The following is a 20,498-nucleotide window of genomic DNA, read 5'->3' as shown; positions in this document are numbered from 1 at the left end:
TAGGCATTTGATAGCAATCAGTTTGGTTCAATGACATACAATATGGGCAAAAGTTAACATGATCCGTAATGTTCCCTTGATAATTTAATTATTTAACATCATGAGTGGTCTTAACAAACAATCTATGTCAAACTGCTTGGAATTCTTGTTGTTTAGAATTAAATGTCTTCATTTTTAAATTTCATTTCATAATGGTTCTTAATTCATTGTATTATATTTAATGCAAACTAGGAAAATAAGCCTGGAAGTCTATCTAACAACACACTATTTGAAGGATACTACTCAAAAATAACAATATTTTTAGTATATAATTCTTTACATTTTCTGGCTTTTTGCTAATAGATATGGACAATTTCATAGTCAGAAAATTATGAAAGAAAAAAATCATGAAGGCTGAATCTTTCCAAGATATGGAGGTTCACTATGACAAAACAAAGAAAGTAATGCAGACAGAAAAAGCACATAGAAGCCATGTGCAAAATGCTAGCCAGCCTTTCAAACATTATCCACCAATTCTGATTCTTCTAAACTCAGGTTCAAATCCCTGAAAAGTTGGGATTCTACAGAAAGGCTTAAGTTTACAAAAAATGGTTGGGGTTCAAATATAATAACTTCTATCAATGATCTCTGAATTAGAAAAAGAACTTTAATTTGAATAGTCATTGTTTATATTTTTATGAAGAAACATAGGCTTGATTAAAGGGGAAATGATATTACCCTAGATCAGTGTGTGTGTGTGTGTGTGTGTGTGTGTGTGTGTGTGTGTGTGTGTGTGAGTGGGTGTGTGTATTTGTATCTGAGTGTATACTACATGTGTACAGCTGCCTATCAGGGCCAGATGAAGGTGTCAGCTGTCCTGAAGCTGGATTTACAGGTAGTGTGAGCTGCCTGAAGTAAGTACTGGGAACTGAACTCATGTCCTCTGAAAAAAACAGCAAGCTCTCTCTTAACTACTAAGCCCCAGTCCTAGATTATTATTAGTAGTACTATTTTTTAATCAAAAGAACCATGATTGGCTATACTATAGCCAGTTGTGATCCCTAGAAACATATACATGGATCCAACACTGAATGAACTCAACAGATTGTATCTCTGTTTATTCTTTTAGGTTATCTGTCACAGCAATGGCAAAAGAAGAGGAGTCTGAATTTGGGGGCATTAGACATGAGAAGGGTTTTTGCAGTAGCAGCTGGGCAGAACAATTATGATAGACCCAACAGAAAGTCAATTTTATTCTTGTTTACTTTAATAAACATATCTAATTAAAAACTTCCTCCAGAGGTCCAGGTCGTTTATTTAGAAGATGTGATTGACTATCTCACATTAGAAAACCAGCAAATAACAAGTAAGGTGCAAAAGCAAAAAGAGTAGAGAGGACTCAAAATTCTATAAATTCGGCCAAAAGTGAAACCCAGATTTCTAAGTCCTGTAATTTATTTATTTATTTATTTATTTATTTATTTATTTATTTATTTGTGGTTTTTCAAGACAGGGTTTCTCTGTGTAGCTTTGGAGCCTATCCTGGCACTCGCTCTGGAGACCAGGCTAGTCTCAAACTCACAGAGATCTGCCTGCCTCTGCCTCCAGAGTGCTGGGATTAAAGGCGTGAGCCACCAACGCCTGGCCCTAAGTCCTGTAATTAGAACACTGAGATTTTTTTTTAACATTTTTTTTTGCCATAAACCTTGTAGCTTGTAAATGAGGTATACTTAAAATATAAATTATACCTGCTGGGCCAATTTTATTTAATCCCATCATTCTGGATAATTCTCCCCAATATCATGGTTTCCTCTTCCTCACACCATTAAGATTATCTGAATATTATCATTTAATGGCATTTTGCAAATGTAGGTTGGATCTAAATAATTTTATATTAGGAAGACTAGCTATTCTGTGGTTTTGAAGGACCCTTCAGTATGCATATTATCAAGACTAACTCTTTAAAATACATTTCGGCAGTATAAAATATGTGATAAATTTATATTGTATCACTTTATGTGTAGAAATACAATATTGTGAAATACTAAAGCTTTTATTTTTTACTTACATTTTTTCTTTGGAGGAGAATTAACTACATGTAAGCAGTGAAATCCTGTTTTCTTTAATTTAAAATTATCGATAGGTGTTGTTCTTGAAACATTCCAAATTCGTAAAATGCCCACTTGAGAATCTAGTCAGATCATCAGAAATACAAATGTCAATACATTTTGTTTGGCATTAAAATACCCAGTCACAGAAGTAACAATAAGATGTCCAGAGGTAATCACTGGTGTCATTGAAATAGTAATGATGCAATCAAAAGAAATGGCTGATATCCTGTTCCAGTTTTATATTTGGGACATGATTATGTTTTATTCCATTGCACTCTATCACAGGGTTAGAAACTGTCTTTCTTAGAAGCTCTCTACTGTGAAGGTCATTATACAGGATGATCACAGACAATCTCCACTGACACTATTTATTGGAAATGGCTAGGCAAAGTTGTCCATTTCTAACACTAAGGAATCCTTTTGTATTGAAATGTCCATCAACTTCTCATTATCTGCTTTCAGCCAGATAAATCAATCATGCTTGAAAACCAATTGTAAAATTGCCCTGTCCTCCAAATCTTTCTTCAGTAGCTGCTTTTGAGAAAATAGTCTGCCTGTGCTTCAAGCAATCACACATAATATCACCTTATTACCCAGCAATTTTTTCAGTGTTTATAAGTAAATTTACATAATAGTTCTATATTGATGCTCATAATAACAGTAGTATTCATAGTCACCTAAAGTGTGAATAGTGTAAATAGCTACCAATGACAAATCACATAATGAGATATTATTTATGACAGGAAGCCATGACAAAGCCGATCTATGCTACCACACAGATGAATCTTGAAAATACTGTGTTAAAAGTGAAAGGAACAAACACAAAATACCACATTTGGAATGATTGCCTGCAATTCTCCCAATAGGCAAACTCAGAGACAGAAAGTAGATTATCTGTTTATATGCATGTGTGCTTTTCCGGGTGTCCAGAGGAACGTGATACTTGGTTACTAGTGGGTACAGGTTTTGTTGGGTAAAAAATACTCTGGTTTGATATAACAGTCATACAACCTTGAGAATAGACTAGAAACCACTGAGCTGTGGTTGAAACATATGAATTTTGTGGTATATGAAGTTTATCTTAATAGTAATAAATACATTTAAGTTTTTTTCTTATCTATTATTCATAAAATCCCATAATCTTAAAGTTTAATATATAAATTAGGAATCCATCTATTCCTTATTTAAAATTAAAACTGCAAAAGTAAAACAAGTACAGAATCTTGCAAACCATTGAGAGGAAAACTAATATTATTCTATGCCAAGTAAATGTAACTCTTGTGGAATAAATGTAACTCTCATGGAATGGTTGGCCATCTCTCTCTACTCCTCCCCCCTCTGAGCCTTACTTAGTAAATGGTAAAAGCTGGATGTCACATTACTACTCCTTAATTCTTCCATCTTTTCAGATGGCATTGTCTAACTTGACAGCTTCTCTCAGGCGGGAACTATACACTACTTTCATTTTTAAATTTGATTGAAAATACTTAACTAATTTGGCATATCTGGTGATGATCTGTTCAAAGTAGTGATGCTAATCAAGCTCCTATCAGGAAATTTGATTATTTTTCAACCAATACCTTCGCTATCCTCTCTTCATGGACTCCAACTGTTTATTGTTTGTGCACATATAAACGCAGATTATATATATATATATATATATATATATATATGTATATATGTATCAATGTATTTTCACACACAGGAAATATGGTACCTTAATTTTACTTTAGTCAAGACAATAAACACTTTATAAATCAGACATTTAGCATATTAAATATTTGTGGGTACTAATCAATTAACAAAATACAACTTATCTAATTCGGTTAGTTAATATTCACTTATGTAAAACTTTCAGGAATATCGATACATTTACCTCCTGTTATAAACATGCCTGGAGCACTGGGAACCCAGGCTAAGCACTGCACAGACACTGCTGCACTGGGAAAACTAAACGTTGTGATGCAATAAAGTGATTCCGAATCTAGCAGGCGAATGCCATAATGCAAATTAGCCACCAGAAGGTAGTCAGTGGAGAGTGGGTCCCACTCCAGGGCTGTCACTGGATCCTCTTCATCTGTTCCTTCAAGAGACTCAGGTCTCAGAACGTGCTTCTGATGTTTACTACCTATATCATTAAAAGAAAATTGTGTCAAAGAGCATCGAAGATCTGTGTTTCATTCATGTTTTCTAACTGCATGTCACCAGGCTCTGAGACTCCTGGCAGCATGGCCTGGCTTTCTTACATGGAAGGCAGGCTTTGCTTGTGAAAGAGAGAACTGATTGGCCCTTATGATGAGAAACAGGTTTAACTGCTTTGCTTTGATACTCTTGGATGCTTTAAGTATTCCTTATATTTATTACTAAAAATCTGGAAGAAAAAGATTTACTTATCTCATCAGGAAAAAGAATTCACTTTCTCAGGACAGGACAGGGACAGGAAAGTATTTGTGGAATAAAGAATATCAGTAAAAATGTGTTTCATAAGTAAAAACAGTAGCTTTGGAGTTGATTGCCTAGGGCCATACTTAATTTCTACCACTGGCTAGCTTTGCTCTCCTAGACAAGACATAGTGTTTGGTGCCTAAGTTTCTCTGGTTTTACAATGGAGGGTTCAATATTTGTTCACAGAGATTTTAAAGCCATTACACGAGTAGTTCATTAAAGAGCTCATCACATTAGGGTATGCTATAAATAGCATTATCAGTATTTACAATAATTCCTTTCTCATTTATCATCATCAGTTGTCATAATTCAAACTAGAGCATTATAACAATAAATCTGACAAGTGAAATTAAATATACAAAGAATTATCAGAAATAGTCTTTGCTTTTGCAAATTAAATATATAACAAACAGTGTGAGAAAGATCTTTCATTGATGAACCACATGAGAACTCCTCTGGGCCAGTCCCCTTATTCTCAAAAGATAACAAATGATGCAATTAAGCACAGACACTGCAAATATGAAAGGTTATTTTTGGTCTGAAGAATTATAAACTTCAGAGAATGTACTTGTTTAAAAGTACATGATTATGGATTGTCGGAAGACAGCTCAGTTCTTGTCTTGAAAGTGTAAGGACCTCCATTCAATCCCCAGAGCCCAGATAAAAATGCTGAGCATGACAGTTCATGGTTATAATCCCAGCATTCTGGAATTGCAGACAAGCAGAATCCTGGAGCTTGCTGGGCAACCATTCTAGCTCTATGGGCAAGCTCCATGCCAATGTGACAGCCTGTCTCAAAAGTTGAGATGGCAATTTTGAGGAATGGTGACTGAAACTCTTTTCTGGCCTTGACACAGACACATTTGCACATGCACTTGTGTCTAAACACAAATGTGCATCTTCAAACATACACATGCAAGTATGCACACAACACACACACACACACACACACACACACACACACACACACACACACACACACACACACACACACCCTCCCCAACACAGAAACACTCACATCAAATACAAAACAACAACAAAATCCAACTATACAATCACTCTTATGTCAGCCTCATATTGCATGTTTTTTAAATAACCTAGAACATAAAAGTAAAACAAGTTAATGTCCCCTAGCTACATAAACTATTTACTTATGAAGTGAATTTATATTTTATTATTTCAGCTTTGAGTAAGCTCACAAAACCATGTTATTTTCAAAATATACTGATTATCTTAAATAGGTAGTATTTTATTTAGAATTTTTCTTATGTACTCACAGAAAGTGGATGTGGGATTTTGTTTATTTAGCTTTACATACTTTGTACATTAAGATAAAAATAGGTTTAATCTTGGTTGGAGAGATGGCCTTACACAGTAAAGTGCTTACCATGTAAGCCTAGGACTAGAGTTGGTATCCCGAGCACCCATGGCAAAGCTGGGAAGGGCAGGCAGGTAGGATTGCTAGAGAGCTAGACTGGCCAATAGTGACCTCACCATCCAGGGAGAGACCCTGTCTCCAAAATAAATGGAGGGTAATTAAGAGAGATGGCTGATTTTGTCCTTCATTCTTCATGTACAGATGTAGATTTGAAAATACACACACACACACACACACACACACACACACACACACACACACACACAATCAGACATGTGTACACACTCCCCATATACATGCACAAAGAAAAAATTACATTTTATTTATCAAGAAAAGTTCTTCTTAGATGTCTATTTGGTATGATAAAAAGTGATGTACTTAAAAACTATAAAACTGAAAGTTATAAAAAGGATTTAATATCTAAGACTATTAAGAAATGTAGGCATTTTCTTATGCCAGTTAATTTGTGTTCTTTCAAAGGTATTCTAGCATATTAAAAAATTCAAAACATGCAAACCAAATGGAGAACTTGAACTGTGAATGCTGTTAGGTGTGTCCAATCTTTTTGAATTTGAAAGGACATTGTCACTTGCAAAATTCACAGGTTTGGGTTGGACATGCCTTAATCATGCTGCATTAAATTCCTATAGTCAAAATGATAACATTATATTTATTACTTCTTTTCTGGGATCCTCTGTTTTTATTGTAAAGAACAGTAAAAAAATTAATCCATAAAGTTTTGTGGCCAGTTATCAGATGAATGTAGCTGATAATGTTTTTACTAATATGTGCTACTGTTATGTTTTATTATAAAATCAGTTGTCATGGCCTATCAGACAAGAATCAAATCTTGTGATAGAAGTTTAGAAGCTTCTGTATTAAAAACAGTAATCAGAGCTGGGGAGCCCTAATGGGACCTTACTAGGCCCTCTACATGTGGGCAACAGTTGTGTGACTTGATCTGTTTATGGGCAGTGGGCCCAGGATCTATGCCTGGTGCATGAGCCAGCCTTTTGGAGCCCATTACTTATGGCAGGATGCCTTGCTTAGCCTTGATGTAGATGGGAGGAGCTTGTTGGATCCCAACTTGGTGTTCCAGACTTTGATGACTCCCTGGGAGGCCTTACCCTTTCTGAGGGGTGTGGGGTGGAGGGAGGGAGGTATTGGGTGGGAGGATGGGAGGGAGGGAGAACTGTGGTTGGTATGTAAAATGAATAAAAAAGGCAGGGGAGGAGGACAGTAGTCAGGGAAAGTTAAGGTTAAAATTTTGATTTTGAGATTAGATGGTTAAAGAGTAAATAAATTATGTAAGTTCACACAATTCACTATGCCCATAGGAGAAAAATAATAAAACCAACAAACAAAATATATACTCATAAATAAAACTTTCCCTATTTCCCCACTCAATTTTAATTTTCTATTTGTGTCAGAAAAACTTGAACATAAGATATTTTTATTCTTGAAAAAGCAATAATAAAATATTTTGTTGCCTAAATTTTAAAATGAATGTAAACCTGGCAATTCATAACAGGCCCAGTCAGTCTAGTTAAGTAACTAGGAGTTCAAAGATTTACTGTCTTTTTCTCTGTGAGGGGCAACATCTTTGATAAAGAACAGGGGTATCCTAATACCTTTATTAAAATGTGAATCATCTGTGGATAGCATTAGAAAACACTCCCAGCAAAAAATTCTTGTTCATTTGACTTATTTTCCATAAATGTGCAGATATAAAGAACTGATGTGAACATTCCAAGCCACGACAAATGATTGATCGGAGTTTATTCAAAGAAAGTGCCAAGCAAATGACAGAAGGTAACACAGATGACAGAAAGTGAATGCCAGAACTTTCAGTGAAGTTTGCTTAAGATGAACAGTAGGTCTCAGCACAATCTGAATAATATTTTCACTATTGTGCTTATACTAAAATTTTGTGAAGTTGGACTTTAAGCACTGCTATAGTTCAGAGTTTGGAGAGTCCTCCAAAGTTTCATGTGTGGGTCTGGTCTACAGCCTGTGGTCCTGATGACAGATAGTGAGTGGGGAGGGCATAGAGCCTTTAAACACCTGGTTGTGACTGTCCAATACCAAGCATACATACAAGGAACATTAGACAGCCTGAGTAGGTTGCATTTAGGAAGATATATTGTCTTTTCATATACACATATGCACATAACAGTTAATGGAACATGAGTCCATGAATCTGAAAGACAGCAAAGGAGTTCATATGGGAAGGATTGGAGCGGGGAAAGGGGAGGGAGAAATGGTGCAATTACATTAAAATCTCAAAAAGAAAAGTATTTTTTAAAGCAGGTTGTACTGGGAAGTTCTTTTAGGTCACTAAGAACATGCTTTTGAATGGAAGGAAGGGATTAACTTCTCCTCTTCTCTTTTTCAGACCCAGCCAGTTGATGAATAAGACTTTCCTGTCATATGTTTTAAGGGGAAGTGTGCTCACACAGATTCAAAGCGACTGATTAGAGACTGGAACCTCCCACATGGTGAGCCAAACTGAGCTGAAATGAGGCTTTCTTTTTTTTTTTTTTCAAGTTGTTGATTCTCAGACTAATGTAATACATGCATGTGAATAAGAACATACATTTTTTAAGAAAAATAGATGAGATCAAGTTAATTAAATACTTACCAGGCTGAAAAAGTGATATGCTTCCATCAATATGACCAAATACAACTTTTCCCTTCTTTTGGGTGTGCCACCTAAATATACTGACATCAGACACAAAACCGTGGGCTTCTTTGTGTACAGACACTCCACTGTCTGGTCCTGAGATGGTCCAAAGGAGGAGGGGACCTTTCTGGGAAACAAAGGCCACAGCATCATCTGTGTCCCAGCACCAGCCGAGGCAGGCAGGTATCCCTGGAAAAAATAAGCAAACACATACAACAGAAAGATGGGTATAAGATTTGAACAATTGTTGTTTGCATCGCACATTTACAAAACTTCAAATATAAGAATTATCTCACTCTTTTGAAAACAATCCAACTTCTTACTTGGGAATTGTACTTACAAGTTAATCTTAAAAACTACAGGGAATATACACAAAGAATACCAATTCATTTAATCCAGCAATTTTTTTTTATATTTGAAATATGTAGAGTTGCCCAATACCTTACTGTATAGACCTGGTGACAACTTTAACATTTAATAATTGGGCAAATCTAACACTCGTTTTTTCACAAGACAGATTACTAGAGGAGAGAAGAAAATAGAAATGAAAACTACACATGTCCAGTAGTGTATGCGAAATTTGAAAAAAAATCCACTGAATAGCAATTTTTTCTTGGTTTAAGTTCAATTTCCTAACAAATGAAGTCTAAGATACCTTAAGAATTCATACTGGAACTAAAAAAAAAGTATTTAAACATTTCTAAAAAAAAAAACTACTAAAGCTTTCAATCTTCAAATTAGGATATAACCTGGAGGAGCCCTTGAAATTTTTCAAAGCAAAAATTAAATTAAGATTTTTTTCCACACTATTAACAGAATCATTTAATTTTTCTACAGATGCCAGTGCAAAAGTCTTTTTAAGCTATATATCCAGAGATACAGGGAGCTATGGCTAACGAACTAAAACAGTCTCCTCCCACATAAATAAACCTTAGATTTATGTAAGGTTTGCTCATTACTTCCTGACAAAGACATCTAATAATTATCTGTATTTCTGAAGTGCATTGAAACTGTTATTTTCAAACATAAGCCAATACAGATTCTGTGCTGTGACTTTATGAGAATAATGCATCACAAATATTTAATTTCTTTATCATAAAATATAAAATTAATTTCAAGTAGAGTTTTCTGTGTTATATAAGATCATCTACAAAAATATAAAGTATTGGGAGTATGTACTGTTATTACTGTAAATACTAGAATGATCCATAGGACTTTTGATTAATGAGATTATCAAAAAATATGGAGAGATATGAAAACTGATTCAGGCCACAAATGGCTGTTTTTATGTCCAATAGATGTTCTTCTCAGTGATTCACTGAAAAAAATCAAAGAAAAACTGTCAAGTATATTAATAGACATTCACTAAATGGCTGGCTTTTTCAGAGTTTGGAGCAAACTTTACTCACTATCTAATAACTGGCTATTCCTAGAAACAAAAAACAGATTACATGAAGTTAGAAGTAAAATTCACTCTTTACAGTTACAAATTAATCTAATTTGGCAAATACCCTTAAACCATACTTTAGTAACAAAATTAATTACTTTCACTGAACTTTGAAACATTTTTAATGACCCAAATAGAAAAGACAATATACTAAATGTGTTAAGTATGGATAGAAAGTAAAAAAAAAAGACTATTTTTACAGAAAACATAGGGATAAATGTGTATGGATTGCCAATATTGCAAGTACATGATAGAATATGATAAAGAAATTTTGAACAAAATTCAACTACTGCAATATTGTGTCTCAGTTTTCTATCTCAAAATTATTTATATTACTTTTAAAAGAAACTGAATATTGACATTATATCTAGAAATACCTTACACAACTCTAAGTATTCATTGTAATTATCATTGGTACAGAAAAATAAAGTGAACTATGACATTGAACATAAAATGGTTATTAAATTATGTCATCATTAAAGGTAAAATTAAAACCCAATGTTGAGTAAAATAGGGTTGTGATATTATCAAATTCCCAAAAACGTGTTGAAACAAGTTTTCATCTCTACCAAATCATACAAAACTGCACAAAATGTGCTCAGCAGTACATCATGTAGATGAGTATTACCTGCATATTGTCCTAACGTGTCAAAGATCATTAGGGAGCACCCTAATGAACAGGCAAGGCCTAATACCTATCTAATTAATTTTTTTCTACCTTTGTTTGTGTATTGATTCTGGAAATTTTCATATTGAATTTTAACCTTAATTATTTGTAATTGGTTAATCCTTAGTTAATAACATCCCCTATGAATATTCATCTTGAGAAATTTTGTTTCAGCTTTGCACCATGCATTTTTCATGGCAAGAAATGTATTTTGTATACATGTATACATACTAGAAATTTTAAATATAGTTTTAAAATCTAAACTAGCTAAATAGTGATTATCAAGGTAGAAATACTTTACTTGATAAAATAAACATGAGTTGTAAGTATACCTTTGATGTTGTCGAGTTTAGCAATGACTTTTTGCTCTGCAACATTCCAAACGATCACTAAGTTATCAGTACTGCCACTTGCAAACAGGTCAGGGTTATGTGGGCACCATGAGATTGCAGTGATTGTCTTTTTATGTTCCGACATAATTGCATGAAGTTTGAATTCATTATAACGGTGATCCAACTAAAACGAAGCATGTCAAGCAGTTCAGTTCTCCTTTTCTAAATAGTACACTCTCTATTAGAATCACACTACATAAAAAAGAAACTATGCACAGAAATTATAGTTTTCATAATAATAAATATGAATTCAATTCATGCTTTGGTTTTCATTCCACTGAATTCAGGAAGCAGAAAGAAACCAGCAAAGATTTTATATTAGAAGTGGTAAATTATTTAAATATAAAACATGTACATTTTATAATTTTATTGTTTTATCAATATATTTTGTGAAGTATAAGAACCCTTTTGATTTAGAATCTTTTAAATTTTCAGATATTTGAATAAAAAAATTAGGTTACATAAACCAACTCTTCTTTTTTAAAAATAAAAACAAAACTAGGCTTTTAGGTTATTTTAAAATCAGTTTATTTAAAAAAAACACTTAACTGTTGATATTAACTTTTAAATTTTCAATGATGTTCAAAAACAATTCTCCAAATTACTATAGGTGTTCCTTTTCTTAAAATGAGTTTCTTTGACTGTCTCAGGCAGGCACTCAGGCATGTATTTAATGCACTCTGGTTGTTGTCTCCCACTAGTCTCTTTCAACTCACATCCTCCCTACTGTCACTGTTTTAGATGCAGGATTTTGAAAGGGGGGGTGAAGGGAAGGAAGGCAGTGGAGGGGAGACACAGACACACACACACACACACACACACACACACACAGAGAGAGAGAGAGAGAGAGAGAGAGAGAGAGAGAGAGAGAGAGAGAGAGAGAGAGGTATTTAGTTTAACCAGGCCTATCTGTGTGAGTGCTGGATTAAGATAATCCACTATGGTCAGGTCAACAGTGGCTACCCAAAGAAATGCAATGACTGGCCCTTTCTCTAAAAATGTCTGTTAGGTTCCAAAGAAACTCAGGACAAATGGCTAACTCCTCGGTGCTTATTAGCATACCCAAGTGTCTGTTGGCCTCTAACAAGTACCTGTTAGGAAATCTAGGCTCCATTCATCACCTCTCACCCTGCCCCCTACCCTAAACCTCTCCAGCCCAGGAGCCTCCCCTTCCCTTCCCCAGCTTCTTTCCCATATAACTGCCATTTGGGCCACAGCTCTCTTGGTCTCTAAGTTCTCTCTCTCTCTCTCTCTCTCTCTCTCTCTCTCTCTCTCTCTCTCTCTCTCTCTCTGTCTCTCTCTCTCGCTCTCACTCTCTTTTATGGTTCAGCTACTCATTTTTTAAACTATTAGTGGTGTAACAGACCCTTCATAAACTATTGGATTATTTGTGTTTGTATGTATAAGTGGATGAAGTGAATACCCCACTTTTCCTATTTCATAATTATTACTGCAGGAATCCATTTCTCATTATTTTATCACTTGGGTTTATTATGTCTTCATTAAGGCTGGTCTTTTTCCTTTAACATATACCAATAGCAGCCCTTGAAGTTTTAAAAATCATTAAATTAAAGGTTAGCTCTTTCAACACATGCTTGAAGTATAGTTTCCTACATGATCAAGCTTCTTCTATCTTGTTCCCTTGACCTCTAATGCTTTCTTCACTGATTTTCTCATTATGTTTCATTCACCATCCCTGAATATGAGTCAAATACCACCCCCCTAGAAACATGTTTTCAGACAAAGTTCCTTAATTTCACAATTCCCCCGACAAAACTTAAAACTGTAAGACTCTGTCCTGTTGTATGTTTCATAGTTGTTCTGTTTACATAATTGTTAATTTTGTGTAGCTATTACATTTTAAAATTTAAAATTGGTTAGTAATGCAAACTATCTGTAGCAATACTGTGAATGTCCCCAATGAGTCTAACAAACTAATGTGCTTTATATTGAGGTCCAGCAGGACCATCTATATATACACAAATATATGAAGAAGCAATGTTGTACACCAGTGGTCTTCACTGATGTTACTAGCACATTGTCCAATGTTAATTTATTAACAATTTCTATTATAACACTGTTATGAGAGTGTACTGTTACACTGATAGGAATCATAAATTGCTATTTGAATAATTTAGTCTAATGTATTTTTTCATTGTAATTGAATAGTTATATCAAATTCTAATGCCAGGTAGAAAAAAATTCCATTTAATAACACAGAAAAATATGATAGCAAATTTTTGCTATGTCTAGAATATGAAAGATTATTTCACTTTAGTTATATAGTTAGTGTTCACTTTTACCAAGAGCTATTTAACAGTCTCTGGAAATTATTTTTTTTTAATTTGTGTGTGTGTGTGTGTGTGTGTGTGTGTCTGTCTGTCTGTCTGTCTTTCTGTCTGTCTGTGGGTGTGTGAATATAGTGCCCAAGGAGGCCAGAAAAGGCCATCAGATATCCTGAAGCAGCAGTTACAGCCAGTTGCTGGCTGTCCCATGTGGACTCTGGAAAATAAACTCAGGTTCTCCGGAAGAGTAGTAAGAATTCTTAATTTACCATTTCCCTTTGTGTACCATAATTTTCAAAGCACTTTAGATGATATTTAAAAACCATAAGCTTAATTCAGATGAATGCTGTTCTTTAATAACATAATTTACCCTCTTACTATAAATATTCAAAAACACAAATATTGATTAAATTATCATTTCCCATATTATACAGAGTTAATTAAACATTAATTAAATAATAAATGTATGCACTAAAATCATAAATCAAAATAATCCATGCTATTGGACCTGGTATATATAGATGGCCAGAGTTGCGCAGTATGCAAAGCGGTCTCCGTTGGCAGCACACACATCTTTGTTCCATGGCTGACACCCAGCAGCCAGCAGTCCCACTTGCCTGACCTGGGTCATGGTTGCCTTAAAAGCAAATTTGAACAAATGTCAATCATTTTTATCATTTGGTACTGTGAATCATTTGCTAAACTTCAGAATTTCATCTTCCCTGATACTTGCCTTTATGCACTGAAAATATATTATTGCTAGTATTAATCTCCGCTTACTATTTTCAGACAAAAATAGCTGAAAAGACCAAGTAGACTTCAAAGCAGGCAATTTGAGATAGAAAAGGATATAATAAAATGGGCTTAGGTGGGAAGCCTGTCAGAGTTGATGGGGAATAGAGGACAGGTGAAAGTTCATCTACAGGGTTTTAAAGACAGAAATACCCAGATCGTTCTGAGACATAGCCCAATTTTCAAATATTGGCAATTCATTCAAGGTAGCAAATTCAAATTTGGAATAACTAGATTTTTAGCATAAAATAATACTCTTTTATTTGAATGTAGCATAGTTTATTTCCCCGCTCATCTACACAAGAAGCCATTCACTGTTATAGATTAACTCACTATTTTTTATTTTCCAAAATTCTGTAATATTAGAATTTCTTTGTTGGTATAAAATTCAATATACTGTCCATCTTAAATAGGTTTTGCAAACCTAAGATACAATAAACTACATTCGTCACCTATGTAATTTTTTTATTTGTATTTTGGTTTCCCTGAGACAGGGTCTTGTTATTTTGCCCAAAGTGCCATCTAACTCCCCTGTAATACATGACAGTCTGAAATTGCAGTCATTCTCCTGCCTCTATCTCTAGAATACTGGGATTACAGGGTTACACCACTCTCACTCTTAACTCCCTGGAAAATTTGGGACTGAGTAATCTTTTAAGCCAGCTACTAAAATAGTAAATGGAAAAAAATAAAAATGACATTTTATTCTTTAAAAAAATCAATGATTTTTAATGAAGTAATTTTTTAAAAAAAATGTGTATCAATAAACAAATCAATACCATTGCATTTAAAAACGCACATTGGGTATTCAAATAAATCCTAGTACTTGGAACTTCTAGAATATTTTTTTCCACAGGATCATAAAATAGATGTAAAACTGTGTAAATCTGTTACTAAGGAGATGGAATGAAATTCCCAAAAGTCTCTATTATTTTTGTCATCAGCATGAATAGTTACACAATTTATGATTCTCTATTACCAAAAATAGAATATATTGAACTTAAGGGATGTTTTAAAAGCTATTCTCACAATAAAAGCTGTAAAAAGTCACACAAAAAGACAATTAAACTTTTCACTGTGACAAGTAGTCTTTATACAGGTAGACAGAATAAATCCTCAACACCCTCCCTTCATCATGAGGCATGGTTTGTGAACCAGGTGAGAATTTCTAAGTATCTGTTATTTGGGAAAAATAATCCCTTTGGTCTAGAAAGAACACGAGCCCTTTACTGATGGAAAACTAAGCATGAGAAAGCTCACTGAATAACATGGGCTTGTAGTGGGTTCAGGAAGAAGCCTGAACATTGTTAAAGTCACATGCAAATGGCAGAATCAGTAGTTGACCACAGGGGTATTATTTTCATTTCGTAAACCTGTGTTATAGGTTTGTTCTCAACCCCATATACAAAACATGCACAAACACACACATGCATGCGCAAGAATGCACACGTGTGCGCGCTCCCATGCATGCGTGCGTGCACACACACACACACACACACACATGCACACACACAGAGCTTATGGAAAATTTACTCCTTCATAGTCAGGGGATGAAATATAACAAAAAACAAGCCAGAGAATTTTTTTGTATTAGGTTTTTAGGGGGAGTAATGTTTACTTTTGAATGTGTGGGATTATTATGATTTAAACTCAGTTAAAATTTAAATATCAGTGGTATGGAATTACAATACAGTCAAAAATAAATTATAGTAGTAAAGTATATGTGTATTTGTATATTTAAGTCAGAAATCATTCTTATATTAAGGTACAAGTGTCAACTTATGGCTCTAAATATCAAATTCACACTTAAAAGACAATTTTCAAACTCAACATTTCGAATTTGTAATTTTTAACTCAAAAATTTAATTTGTCTTTTATCAACATTTTAAAATGGTGATCATATAGGTTATTTATACTTATATACAACCTTGAAAATAAGCTGGAAGCCCAGAGGTGATAAAAGCCAACACTTAGTTGCCGGTTTTCTACATTTACTATGTGAGTTTCATCTCATCTGTGTCTGTATACAAATGAGTGGAGCCTGAGCAAGAAAGAAACCCAAACTCTTGAAGATGATATGGCCAATTTTAGGAGTAAACTATTTTTGTGATTAAGAATACTTCTTTAAAGCCGGGCAGTGATGGTGCACGCCTTTAATCCCAACACTCGGGATGCAGAGGCAGGCAGATCTCTGTGAGTTTCAGACCAGTCTGGTCTACAGGAGCTAGATTCAGGACAGGCTCCAAAGCCACAGAGAAACCCTGTCTTGAAAAACAAAAAAAATATTTTTAATATCTTGGTTTATTTACAAAAGGACCACAGTAATATTAGTGACTGGCATGGGAAAGACTATAGGCCCTCACCATCTCTATATGATGCTCCAAAGGCACTTTTAAATAACATGCATTTTATTAAAAAGCATTTTTTATTAAAGTCAGTCCTTTCTTGACCCTAAATTATACTATCACCATACGGACTTCATGTCAAAGAAAATCTTTTTTGAAACATAAAGAATGAATTTGTTATTGTACTTAAGGTGAGCTCACACACTTAAAAAGGGCATTTGGCATTGTAATGCAGTGTTTGCTCCGTGGAGTTTGGACTCTTGCTGTTAAAACTCATAGGCTAAAATTTCCCCATCATTTTCATTGCATGACACCAGTATTGAAGTTTAGTATCCAGGATGGAGAGCTCTTTACTACATCACAGCACCTTTTCTGAAGAATGCTTTAGAATTTACTTTATATGTGTTTTTCTCCAGAGAAAGATGGCTACAAGATCCAGAATGTTTATCAGCTTGTTCCACAGGAAAGAAAAATGAACTATCTGGAACAATAAAGTCCCCAGAGGCTATACACTGCTGAGCATTTATAATTAAAAAGAAGCAAAATATTGAGAAAGCATTTGTGATTGGTGTGATTAGAACAGACTGCAAGGAAGCAAATAAAAAGAAGAAAAATTGCTGTATATCTTCAGTAGCATATACCCTTGAACAGCAATAAGAAGAACCATGGTCAAACCTCACATAGACACTCTGGCTCTTTTGTTCATAACTTAATGCAATGAAAATCTACCATCATCTTCTAAATATCAACAAACTCTCCATTGAAAAAGTAAAATTAAAAACTTTGACAGGAGGATGTTGGTGACGCACACCTTTAATCCCAGCACTCCAGAGGCAGAGGCAGGTGGACCTGTGAGTTCCAGACCAGCCTTGTCTAACAAGAGCTAGTTCTAGGACAGCCTCCAAAGCCAGAGAAGCCCTGTCTTCAAAAACAAATTAAAAAAAGAAAGAAACTCTGCTTTGAAAAAACATAATAATAATAATAATAATAATAAAAGTTTAAGAAAAAACTTTAACAGGGTATATTTTGAATAAGATTTTTTTCTTATACTATTATAATGCTAAATTGTACTTTCTTCAAGATAATGAGTTGAGTTGCCATAGTAACAGTTTGACTCACTTTGAAATATAATTATAAGCATTTTAATTCTCTTTAACTTTATCAGATACAATAAAAAAACCCAGGATGTTTTCTTCTCTAATAATAGTATCATAATACTAAGTATTAACATACAACTGCCTTCTATTTAATTACATTATTTTATTTATGGGAAAAGGTTTATAATCATTGCTATGTTTACACATGAATCACACTCATCAATCTTAGAGACAGTCTGAAAATATTACTGTGAGTTTATCTAGACAGGGATGATTCCTCAGACCTATTAACTAGCTACTCAGAAAACTGAGGCAGGAATGCCACAGGTTCAAGGCCAACCTAGGCAGTTTAATGAGATCCTGACTCAAAACAAAGATATAAAGAGGGTTGGGCATGCAGCTCATGAGTAGAACACCCACTTAGCATCCAGAAGACCCTAGGTTCCAGTTAGAACTGAAAAAGAAAACCATCTAAAAGCGCAATGGGAGGGGACCTTTGGTCAATGTATAGCTAGAATTAGCTTTATAAACTATATTCTTACCTCTGTTTAAATGGCTATATAGTCTCAGAATTTTGTATTACAAAATGTCCAGAAATATAAGGAATGGAACAGAGCTCTATAAGAAGAATATCAAGCAAAAAAAAAAAACCCTCATAGAAAATTGTAATTACGACATAAATATTTCTTACTCTTTGTAGTCCTTCATACCAATCATCTTGCTCAAACCAGTGTGAAACGTAAGTCATCCAAGCCATAGACTGTTTGCACTTTAATCAAGTCAGCTGGAGAATTGTCAGCGCCTGAAGTAACAACAATGTGTTTCAACCAAACAAGTTTCACCAGGATCTCCCCGTGAAATCATGTTCAGTACAAGAAGCTAATATTATACAAACATTAAAACTGAAACAGTTCTAATAACTAGCATATAGCTGTTGAGGAAAAAGCTAAATCAGAAAATACAAACCTATATTCAAAAATGAAAGCTAATGTAATTTTATAGTAGGCAGTTCCAGAAAAAACTATATTAGGCCTTAATCTCACATTGTAGAAACACCTTAGATTTAATTGTTTTCAGAAACAAACGATTTATAAAAGTTGACAGGTTTTTAAATTCCAGTAAAATAACAAAAAGTAAGAGAAATATATCAGTCATGTTTTTGTGTTTGTTTCTATTACCGTACTTGAGAGATAAATCATTTTGTAGTTAGTGAACTGCAAATCAGGTAGCTACATCAAAATTTTCAAGATTGTGCATCACTTAATACAGTAACAAATGAGTTAGAGGGTGATAACAATCAATTTAATATTAGTTTAGTTTTATTTGCTTCTGGAAAAAATAATTACTAGCTACAATTGCATAATATTATATAGATATATGTCAATGTATATGGTGTGATGGTTTGAATAAAAATGGCCCCCATAGATTCATAAGGAGTGGCACTATTAGGAGATGTGGCCTTTTTGGAGTAGGCTTGGCTTTGTTTCAGGAAGTTTGTCACTAGGGGGTGGGCTTTGAGGTCTCAAATGGTCAAACCAGATGTGGCACTTCCTGCTGACTGTTGATGTGGATGTAGAACTCTCAGTTCCTCCAGCACTGTGTCAGCCTGCATGCTGTCTGTCATGCTTCCTGCCATGATGATAGTAGACCAAATCTCTGAACTGTAAGCCAATACCAATTATAGGTTTTATTTTATAAAAGTTGCCATGGTTATGGTGTCTCTTTACAGCAACAAAACCCTATGGCATATGGAGAAAGTGTGTGTTCTATGTTTCTATTTGAGTGCCTTCTCCTTTACATAAAAGGATAAAGGCAGGTTTTGTTCGGATGTGGAAAGATGCACGTGGGTGAAAATTCAGCATCTCTAGTTAGTGGAAAACAGTCCCATCTCTACTGTGGTCCCTGCTCTTCAGAAGTATTTTCACTAATACCTGCTTTCAACTTCAGACCAAAAAGCATGGGCATAGATTCCTGCTTCTACAGGAGGTTCCAGGTGCTTGTTCTTGTCATTACATTTTGATGTTGTCCCTGAACAAGAGATGTTGGCTCTTCTGCAGGCTTTTTATTTTGTTCCTGATGACTTCAGAGTTGGAATCTCAGACCTTTTCTTACCCTCCTCATTCTTCTCTCTCTTTCTTAGACCATTTTGACTTGTATTTTGTTGTGGTGGTTGTTGTTTTTCCAGACAGGGTTTCTATCTTGCTCTGTAGCAAGGCTGGCCTTGAACTCACAGAGATACACCTGTCTCTGCCCCCAAGTGCTTGGATTAAAGGTATCACCACCACCTAGGCAATTTACAATTGTTGGTCTAAATTCTGCCATATGACTTTCACCCAATAGTGAATTTTAGCTGGCACTACCCATTCTGGTGATTGTTTCCTAGAGCCAATTCCTCTCCCAGTGTATGGAACCTACTCTAAGCACACAAATCCCATCAACTTCACTTTAAGCCCCCTACTTGACCTAGAAGCTTCAGTTTTTTACCTGCTCATTTCAACATCAACATATTTAAACCTACCTTGTCTCTTTCAAGGGAAGTTTCCTTTCCTATGGACAACAAACCTTTTTTCTTTAGTGATCATTTGATCCACTGTCATCATACTCTAGGAAGCGACCAGAGGCAAAAAAAAAAAAAAATCAAACTGTCTTTGGTCATTTCATTAATGTATCTTTCCTTCCTGCTACATTTGTTCAGTAAGGTTTATCAAACCTTTACAAAGCCCTTTCACCACGCTAATGTCATTGCTTTTTAACAAAGCCTCTCATGATGTCTAATACAGACTACTGAAGTAGGCTAATAACTAGTGCCCTGATTTCGCTGCAATTCCCAAATGTATTAGTTTGCTTCTATGGTGCTATGATAATCATCATGAGCAA

The 20,498-nt window shown here is 34.6% G+C and overlaps 1 protein-coding gene across 7 annotated transcripts in view; it reads right to left on the bottom strand.

Annotated features, from left to right (window-relative positions):
* The window catches only part of Wdr17 (WD repeat domain 17), a 68,810-nt gene extending 50,432 nt beyond the window's left edge, over positions 1-18,378 (bottom strand). For 2 of the 7 annotated variants that reach the window (XM_035452826.1, XM_035452827.1), the window contains exons 1-5: positions 13,896-14,018; positions 11,043-11,226; positions 8,551-8,785; positions 3,967-4,214; positions 2,048-2,170 (exon numbers count right to left, since the gene is read on the bottom strand). In XM_035452826.1, the coding sequence (XP_035308717.1) occupies positions 2,048-2,170; positions 3,967-4,214; positions 8,551-8,785; positions 11,043-11,226; positions 13,896-14,018 (913 nt within the window). Of the gene's footprint in view, positions 1-2,047; positions 2,171-3,966; positions 4,219-8,550; positions 8,786-11,042; positions 11,227-13,895; positions 14,025-18,312 lie in introns of those variants that run through there. The other 5 variants (XM_035452822.1, XM_035452823.1, XM_035452824.1 and 2 more) reach the window with 5 other exon arrangements.
* Between the last annotated feature and the right edge of the window lie 2,120 nt (positions 18,379-20,498).

The sequence above is a fragment of the Cricetulus griseus genome (assembly GCF_003668045.3).
Source record: "Cricetulus griseus strain 17A/GY chromosome 1 unlocalized genomic scaffold, alternate assembly CriGri-PICRH-1.0 chr1_1, whole genome shotgun sequence".
Classification (NCBI taxonomy): Eukaryota; Metazoa; Chordata; class Mammalia; order Rodentia; family Cricetidae; genus Cricetulus; species Cricetulus griseus.
This window is presented reverse-complemented; position numbering and strand designations above follow the sequence as displayed.